General features: G+C 36.4%; 1 protein-coding gene across 1 annotated transcript; it reads left to right on the top strand.

Annotated features, from left to right (window-relative positions):
* The first annotated feature begins 632 nt into the window (after positions 1–632).
* ttc14 (tetratricopeptide repeat domain 14) lies at positions 633–9,436 on the top strand. The gene is made up of 13 exons (XM_060883457.1): positions 633–775; positions 1,246–1,422; positions 2,955–3,076; positions 4,364–4,563; positions 4,677–4,761; positions 5,152–5,281; positions 5,369–5,524; positions 5,619–5,690; positions 5,784–5,903; positions 6,017–6,139; positions 6,696–6,813; positions 7,515–7,621; positions 8,026–9,436. The coding sequence occupies exons 2-13, from the start codon at positions 1,289–1,291 to the stop codon at positions 8,831–8,833; spliced, it is 2,175 nt and encodes a 724-aa protein (XP_060739440.1). The 5' UTR covers positions 633–775; positions 1,246–1,288; the 3' UTR covers positions 8,834–9,436.
* Positions 9,437–9,929: the final 493 nt, after the last annotated feature.

The following is a 9,929-nucleotide window of genomic DNA, read 5'->3' as shown; positions in this document are numbered from 1 at the left end:
GTCATGTACTTTTGTTTTTGTCATTTGAGTGCATCAGACCCAAAATTCAACAGAGCTGTGATATAAGACACTATTGATTTACAGTTTTACTGTAACATGAGAATAAAGCCCTCAACCTGGGGTGAACATATAAACACAGTGTGGACAATGCACTCGCTTCAGAGAGATATCACACTGATATTCGACACCACTGATACATAAGCACTGAACCAGTTGAACAAGTACTTCATAAACAATAGAGTTAACATTGGCTGTTGATGAAACCTCTAAGAGACGCTAGGTGTGAAATTCCAAATACACAGATAGCTGTGAACCCCATGGAGATAATGATGATGATGCTTATCATTATTAACTTATAATTACATAATATGTATGCTGCTGAATAACTGGAAACAAAAAGCATAGTACAACGATGCTTAAGAATACCCTTACACTTGCAAAAATGGTTGCAGGGTCACTGTTGATATGAGTGGATCATCAGCGTTAATGTTTAAAAATAATATTTGTATTATGCTTTGATGGGTATTCATGTAACTTTGAAACCAAAAGAAAAAGAAGAAATTAATGCGCATAATTCTAAGGATAATGCTGGCGTTAGTGACTTTTATTTTGAAAAACTCAGTTCTCTTACGTAGCATATTAGCTTCGTGTCACAACTTTAAGTTTTTTTGTATGCACACATACCCAGTATTTTGCTAATGGTAAAATAGAGCATATTTCTACAAATATCGGTTATCTACAATGCTGAAAAGCCCTAATAGTGAAATATCAGAAGGTACAGACTTTGACAGGATATTAAAACATTCAGCTAGCATTTCAGGCAGCATTTAGCACTTGTGCCGTTAGCAAGTGCTAACTATGTGCATTTGAGCTCAGTTCTTGATTTATACTTTTGCAAAGAATTACGGAAAAATAAACAGAGCATAATATTTTACTCAAAATATATGTTTGAAGAGTTTGATCCAACTGAAGCTGTCTATATGAAGCTAAGGTAGTTTAACGCGTTCATTTAGCTACATGTTTTCCCGTTGTTGTATATTAGGACGATTTTTAGACGGTTTTAGCGACTAAACGTCTCCTAAATATGTTAGCATTTTGATTACTGAACAAACCTGCACTGTCAGTAATGTAAATTTGTGGCTGCAGCGGTTATAGAAAATATATCAGAAGCCAAGTATTCAACAGTTTTGTGGTATACTTTATAATGTAATGTCAGTAACATTCATCTTTTTTCTTTCTCTTCAGGTTGGAGTGTGTGTACCGACGCAAGGAGAATGTGTTGTTGAACATGGATAGAGATTTACTCAGGCAGTCCGTGGCATTTCATGGACAGAGTCTGTTTTCTCTGTTAAAATGTGAACAGAGTGAAAATCCAGATTTTAAACATGTCACAGCAGATCTCGCCAAATCTGTGAACCAGAGGTACAAACTGATTTGATCATGGTGTTACATCTGTTTCTGTACATCTGTTTAGTAGATTGACAATATAAACTTCAGCTTAATCTATTTTTTATTAACTGTTAAAAAATTGGCGTGACTTTAGTTGATTGGTCACTCATGTAATATACAGATATTACAAATAAGTCATATAAAGACTAGACATCTATTGTAGAAGCTTCAACTGTGTTTAGGCAGAAAGCTTCAGACCCAGTAAAGGATCTTTGTCCATTAGTGCCAGAGAAGGAGGTGTGGTTTGTGCCCCTTAGTCCTGGAGAAGGGAGGATGTCCGCGTCCATTAGTCCCAGAGTAGTGGGCATGGCCTGTGTCCATTAGGCCAAGTAAAGCAGTTTTGGCCTGTGTGTATATTAGTCCTAAAGAAAGACGCATGGCCCCAGTGAAGGAAGCATGACCTTTGTGTCACACTCCGTAATGGAGCTGTGTAAATGGGTCTCATTCTTAGTGAAGTATGCATGTCCTGTGTCTCTGTCTTGGTGAAGGGGACATGTTTTGTGTCTCTCAGTCTTAGTGAAGGATGCATGTCCTGTGTGTGTCAGTCTTAATGAAGGAGGCATGTCCTGTGTCTCTCAGTCTTAGTGAAGGAGGCATGTCCTGTGTCTCTCAGTCTTAGTGAAGGAGGCATGTCCTGTGTCTCTCAGTCTTAGTGAAGGAGGCATGTCCTGAGTCTCTCAGTCTTAGTAAAGGATGCATGTCCTGTGTCTCTCAGTCTTAATGAAGGATGCATGTCCTGTGTCTCTCAGTCTTAGTGAATAGGATGCATGTCCTGTGTCTCTGTCTTAGTGAAGGAGGCATGTCCTGAGTCTCTCAGTCTTAGTGAAGGAGGCATGTCCTGAGTCTCTCAGTCTTAGTGAAGGAGGCATGTCCTGTGTCTCTCAGCCTTAGTGAAGGAGGCATGTCCTGTGTCTCTCAGTCTTAGTGAAGGAGGCATGTCCTGAGTCTCTCAGTCTTAGTGAAGGAGGCATGTCCTGAGTCTCTCAGTCTTAGTGAAGGAGGCATGTCCTGAGTCTCTCAGTCTTAGTGAAGGAGGCATGTCCTGTGTGTGTCAGTCCCAGTGATGGATGTGTGGCCTCTGGAACAGTTTTTTGCTGAACCAATTAGCTACTATTATAAATTTTGCATCTGTTCAGTATTTGTATTTTCTTCGAACAATAAAAAACACTGGTATGTCTTTTTTATTAATTTCTGTAAAAGCAAATGTATTAATTCACGACTAAGCACCTTGTGCTAACACCGACCAGAAAACAAGATGAATGGCAGAGATGTTAACAACTATTTAATTGATATCCCATCCATCCATTTGTTCATTCATCCATTCATTTGAGATGACATTTTCAGTGTGGGTTTTTTCTTTAAGAATGTTCTGATCATTTGTAACCATTATTCTAATATCCTCATTCAGTTGTTAGTTTTGGCACCCATTTCACAGTCCAATACACTGTGGATGTTTTTAGCAATTGTACTTACTGCTATGTTTTTGGGTTTAACTGTTATAACAGGGATAAAGAAGATGACAGTCCTGTTGTGGAACAGTTTATTGCAAGGAAGGCAGACCTTCTGTTTGCTTCAGCATGGAAATCAACCACACCTGGAGAAGAGGAGTGGCAGGAAGAGACTCTAGGTTATTTACACACAGTTCAGACATATAATCAAAGCTGAGTCCTTAAAGACACCCTTAAAACAATAATATATGTGATTCATAAGTAAACCATATTATAGATTGTTTTTTAAAAATATTTCTGCAACTATTTTTAGCACACAAACAGAAAGTCAATAACACATAATATAACAAATATTATACATAATAATAACATAATAACAAATAATTATCTTTAAAATCACCCTTGAGCTTTAAAATGTTTCAGAGAGTCACCTTTTTGTATTACACCCTATTAGTGTTTACCCATTCCATTTTCACTACCTTTTAAAGCAATAATACTTAATATTTTATTTTTTTTTGGTGTAAAAATATTTTCTACACCATGTTTGTTTGTACAACCTTGACTCTTATTCAGGGAAATATTGTGTTTCTTAGTACAGTGATTTAGGTCACTTGATCTTCATGAAAGTCACTTCATTTTAAAAGTTATTTGTGTTTACTAGAAAACAGTATACTAGGGCTGGGCAGTGTGCTGATGTATGATATTGTGATAAATTACACCATAATACACTTTCCTGAGATGTAAGATTGTAGAGATTATTGTACCAGTTTAATTTTTCCAATGAAATATTTGTTTGATCTTAACTGACTGAAAAAGGCTGATTTCCTGATTAAATTTTGTACTTTCTTATAAAAAAAAAATTATCTTAGATAATCTTAGAAGATTTATCTTACATTTACATTTACAGCATTTGGCAGACTCCCTTATCCAGAGCGACGTACATAAGTGCTTAAATCTCTAACATTGAATCATTAATGCTGGCTCACTAGGTTACATACTTAAGATACCATGAGTTTAAAACATTTGTTCAGAGTTACAATGAAAAAGTGTCAAAGGTTGTGCTTTTTTTCTTCTCATTTTCAGTGTCAAATATGCTTATTTGGGTTTAATTAAGTAATATTAAAATATTAATTGATATTATCTTAAAATGCCTTTTTTGTTTTTAGTTTGTAGACATTAAATAAAAAATAAAATATTTAATTTTTTGAGCCAATATTAGTATAGATATTTTGTATCATAGAAAGGTCTTTGATATCATAAAGATTTTCTAGATAGATTGGATAATCCTTTATTTCAGTAAAAAATATATTCAATAAAGAATAAATTCTACACACCAGCTGTAGGGCTATCAATAATAATGATGTAGTCTTGTTTGTGAAATACTTGACCAAATGTTAATTTTTATATTGTGTGAAATAAAAATCTCAGCAGTGGTACGTAAATTGTGTATGATGCTAATTTTGCAGAGCCGTATGCCGTAATGCCCCCATTGGAGCAGTTCATGGATGTTTCTTACAATGAGAGAAGAGAACTTTTCTACAGAGATGTGGAGCGAGGCGATGTAGTCATTGGCAGAATTACATCAATCCGAGATTTTGGGTTCTTTGTTAGTCTTCTCTGCACCGCTGGAGGAATGGAGCGGGATGTTGAAGATCTAGAGATCACGGTACTTTAAATGTGATTTACAGCTTGCACCATAACTGAACACTTACTCTGCACTGCTATATAAAGTTTCACACCTCCTTTAATTGAGAGTTTTTTCTTTGTTCTCTTTTTTAGGGTCTATGTCCAATCAGAGATGTCCCATCAACCAGAAATCATGATGATCCTTTGTCTTATTTCCAGATTGGGGATTTAATTAGAGGTACCTTTAGGCGTGTATATTGTTTATAAAGCAATATATGTATTAGTTCTCAGCAAAATTTGTATATAATTTTGAATAATCTAATCAGCCAATCATGTGGCAGCAGCAAAATACATAAGATCATTCAGGTACTTTTTAAGAGCTCCAGTTAATGTTCACATTAAAAATCAGAATGGGGGAAAATGTATGATCTCTGTAATGTTAATTGTGCCATGGTGGTTGGTGACAGATCAACTGGTTTGCGTATTTCAGAAACGTCTGGAATTTACATGAAAAACAGTCTTGAGTGTATACAGGGGGTTGCTCAGATAGCTCAGTGTAGAATAACCAGACTGGTATGAACTTGCAGTTCATTTAAATGTAACTGCTAAGTTCTCTAATTTTGTTTAGCTGGTGTGAAGGACATCGACCGTTATCACGAGAAGCTGACGATCTCACTTTATCCCACATCCCTGGCCTTGAACATGCAGAAAACCAAACTGGGTGTAATAAGCAAAGAAGATTTACCCCTTCACTACATGTAAGATGAAGTTTATGTGCACCCTTGGTCACTTGTGAAAATGGTATACAGCATTATTTCTGAGCGTTTTCCCACCGTTCTGTTCAGTCGTGGTGGACAGGTGACCGCAGGCAGCAGAGAGTCATACGAGATGCTACTCCAGAGTTCCCTTGACTTTTCAAACCCGGCCAACGTGGACTATTTGCTTGGCAAGCTGGGAATCAGTGAGACACAATCTCACTCTCTTATGAGAGGATTACAGAGGTACACTTTTTTGTTTTGCAGCTAAATATACATTTTGAAATAATCATATGTGGAATATAAAATGTATGCCTTTTTTAAAAAAATATTATTATAGTAAGCTTTTCATGGAAGATGATTATGCAAGCGCAATTCGGAAGAAGCAGTCTGCCTCCTGGGCACTGAAATGGTATGATTTGATATGTAGCTTATCTTTGTCTTTTTTTTTCTCATAAATATTACCCTGATGTGGTGTCTCATTTCCTGTGTGAATCATTTGCAGTGTGAAAGCTGGTGTGAATCATTTCAAATCAGGCCACCATGTAGAAGCGATGAATGAGTACAACAAGGCTTTAGATATAGACACCAATAATGTTGAGGCACTTGTAGCACGTGGTGCTCTGTAAGTTACCTTACCTCCTGACATCCAAAACAATTCACAATTAAATGTTTTGTTTCTTTTTCATGTTACATGGAATTGAATTATTAATATAAAGCCTTTATCTCTTCCTGCAGATACGCCACTAAAGGCAGCTTGATGAAAGCTATCAGTGACTTTGAGCTAGCTTTGGAAAGCTGCCCAACACACAGGAACGCTAAGAAATATCTGTGCCAAACACTGGTGGAGCGAGGTGGCCAGTAAGTCTATTTATACAAATAAAACTTCCTGTGTTCATAGATTCCAGGGTTGAATTGAGATATATATTAGCTTAACATTTTTGCTTGCATCAACATTACCTTTTTTCTTCTTATGTAGAACTTATGTCATTTTTCTGCACTTGTCTCTGCAGTTGGCTGTTTTTACTTCTCCTTTGCAGTCGTTGCAACATTAAGCGCTCCACAGGGATAATTTAGTTTGTCATCTTGTATCTCTCTCTCAGTAAGATAGTTATCTAACAGTTCTCTAAGACAGTTACAGTACCTCACCATGCTAACTGGGTTTGTGTAAATAAACAAATAGGTAGTTAAAAAAAAAATGCTTTAAAATAATTGTGTCCCCAAATTCAGTCTTGAAATCAGTTACACACTGTTAAGACTTTTTTCAGGAAAAAAGGGGTTCGGAAATTTCAGATATGCAAAAACTTATTTATACATTTTGTGTATGCTAATTGCTAGTACTGGGAATTCTTGGAATCTTATTTTAATAAGTAATAGTTATTCAATGTGTAATTGATGTCTGTTCTCTACTTATCAGGCTGGAGGAAGAGGAGAAGCTGATTACAGCTGAAGGGCTTTATAAGAAAGCAATAGCTTTAGACAACACATATTATGAAGCAAACGAAGCACTGAGGAAGCTGCAACTGCACATCCAGGTGAGCTGGAAAATCTCCACTTGCGTCGCTTGTAAGAATAATACACCACTTATTTGTCAGATGCTTAACAAGCTGTAGATGTAGAATTGTTTATCTATCTTTGTTTTCTAACTGTGTTAAAAAAAGATGTAGATTTACAGATTTACATTTTTTTATAGTATAGGTGTGCAGATTTACAGTAAAAATAATATTTACAGTGTTCTTTTAATGATGTTTGTAATATTTATGCAGTTTTTTTTGACATGTTTTATGACATTTTTAGAAATTTAAAGAAAATTAAGTTTAAAAATGGATCTTGTCTTGTTATACTGATGAAATATTTTTTGTTATTTATGTGTGTCCTTGATCTGGGATGTTGAATCCTGTTTGCCGTTGGATGCTGAATCCTAATCACACCGGTTCGGCACAAATGCCATCTCTGGAAAACGCTGTTGGACTGAAACAACACTGGTTTGTATTCTGCTGCTTGTGCTGGCTGGTAACCGTTTTTGTCTGTCTTAATCTATATCCATTTTTAAAATTGCACTGCTTTCTTACATTCCTGATATTCTGTCGTGTTCTGATTTTTGGTCGATCTTCTGGAATGGTCGTTTATGGCCCTCTTGCTTTTAAAACAAAACATTACCGCATGTTCCTGCATGCCTGGTTTGTCACATGTACATGGTTTTGAATCTCCACTGTGCCAACTGACCGCTTTAAAGAAAACTCTTAAACTGAAAGCTGAGGAGGCTGCAAAAGAGAAGGAAAAGCAGCCAACTGCGGAGACGAGTGCAGAAAAATTACGTAAGATCTTAAAAGAAGAAAAAAGGTAATGACTAACACAAACACACAGACTGGAGCCTGGCTCTGTTGTTGAGAAGATGATGATGATCATGGAAAAGTTGTAATACGAATATTTTATATTTCTGGCTGATGATATATAAATCACGGAGAAAATTAAGCTAAGCAATTAGTAAGCTAACTAGATGGCTAATTAATTTCAATGAGGCCTAACCAAATTGCATGTTAACAGTTTGATATTTATAATGAAAGTAACGGTGTAGAGATGTTCTAAGGCCATTTTTATTAAACAAGCATATTAAACTAATTTCTAATTAAGCTTTATTGCTGTGTAATAGCTTAAATGACATTCTAAAGGGGAATTTAAAAATAACTTTTGATCACAGTATTTAAATATGAATTAAGGAGTTCGTAAAATTGACTTTCATCCAGGATGAAAAAGAAAAGGAAGAGGTCTGACTCCACATCAGAGACGTCCTCGAGCTCTGATTCCTCCAGTGACCACTTGTCCAGTCGCAAAAAATACAAAAAACGAAAGCACAAACGCAGACGTTCCTCACACAGTAGTAAAAAACACAAGCAAAGAGTTTCATCACGTGATGAGGATGATGACTACCCTGTTCCAGCTAACACCTCAGCATCCTTCATTAATGAGAAGCAAACCCTCGTTAAACTGCTTGATGGAGAGGACGGCGCTGAAAACCGAAGAGACTCTCATGAGAAAAGCAGAGAAGGTAGGTTTGAAGATGACTCCTTCACTCAGAGCCCCAAGACTGAAGACCGGAAGGTCAAAGGTCAACAGGAGAGTCTCAGCGGGTTAAATGGCCGGGATAAAAATGCGTACAGAGAGCGCAGAAGATCTGAAGATGAACACATTTCTCGGCTAGAGAGTTGGAGATGTTCACACACCACTTCCAATAGGAAGGATTCATCCTCCTCTGCCTATTCTGAGACCTCGCGCAAATCTGACTTGCGTGATTTCGACTCGCGCAAATCCAGCTCTCGCACATCCGACTCGCGTGATTCTCTCTCATCTGACTTTCGCAGATCAGACTCTTATAAATCTGGAAGCCATGGAAGGTCAGAGGTTAAGGAAGGGAATGATGGGCATCGAAGATTAAGCAGCAGAGACGTTAGCAAAGACTCAGATGGAAACCAGAAAAAAAACGTACCCACCAATTTACTGGATATATTTAATCAGATTGCTGAATTTGAGAAAGACAAAAAACAGAAGAAATGAGTGTAATGCTATTTTTTGTGCTGTCAATTTCACTTCTTGCCTTGAATGAAAAAACAGCTGGAGTGATAAATAGGACCCAGACCTGCCGGCCTTTACACATTTTACATTTACATTTTTCCTTTGAATAGGAACATTCTACCAAGATTCTTATTCTGATTCTGATTAGAAAAGCAATCTGTAAATGTGCGATTCTAAAAATATATGGGACTAAGTATTATTCCTCTTCAAGGTTGGCAAGTCTGGAAACACTGATAATGCCTTGTAATAACCAAACCTGATGGTACCATGTGTTACTTTAGCAGTTATTACACTCATGCTTTTTTTTTGTTTGTTTTTTTCCCTGAAATGACAAAAATAAATTGTATTTAAAAAAACTATATTCGGTACATTCATGGTTGCAGGTTGTTGCTTTTTCTCTGTAGAAGGTAATAAATCAGGTATGGAAATGTACAGACTGTAGTTTAGCCAATAATTAGAAATACATCTGCCGGTGACTTCTATGCCTTTTGTTTGTTCATCACTCTGATAAATGTTTTAGGAATGTGTGCAACATGTAACCCATATATCCGAGCATTTCCTAATAAACTGAGGGTTAAATCAAAACTAATTTGCTTATTCTTCTATAATTTCGGCTTCTGTCAGCTAGAATTAAATACACTTTTAATTGCGAAACTTGTATTTATATCCGAATTTAGAGATGCATCGTACTAAACTGTTGAATATTAGCTTCACTATGAACTGTTATAGCTTTAATGCAAAATGGACCTATAATGGAAATGGTGATGCTTAGAGGAAATGGTGCCTGATTAGTTTTGGGGATTTTAGGTGACAACAAAACATATTTTTAGAATCAATTTAAAGAGCTTGAGTTGTCTATGACAGTATCTATTTCTATTTGTATAACAGTATTCTATTTGATTTACTCTGGTAGTTAACTGTCCACTATGAAATATTTTGTGTCCTTAACAGTTTCTTTTATTCATTCATTCATTCATTCATTCATCTTCTACCGCTTATCCGAACTACCTCGGGTCACGGGGAGCCTGTGCCTATCTCAGGCGTCATCGGGCATCAAGGCAGGATACACACTGGACGG

This window comes from Tachysurus vachellii, chromosome 1 (assembly GCF_030014155.1).
Source record: "Tachysurus vachellii isolate PV-2020 chromosome 1, HZAU_Pvac_v1, whole genome shotgun sequence".
In the NCBI taxonomy this organism is placed as follows: domain Eukaryota; kingdom Metazoa; phylum Chordata; class Actinopteri; order Siluriformes; family Bagridae; genus Tachysurus; species Tachysurus vachellii.
Note: the sequence above shows the minus strand (reverse complement) of the source record. Positions and strands in the feature narration are given on the sequence as shown.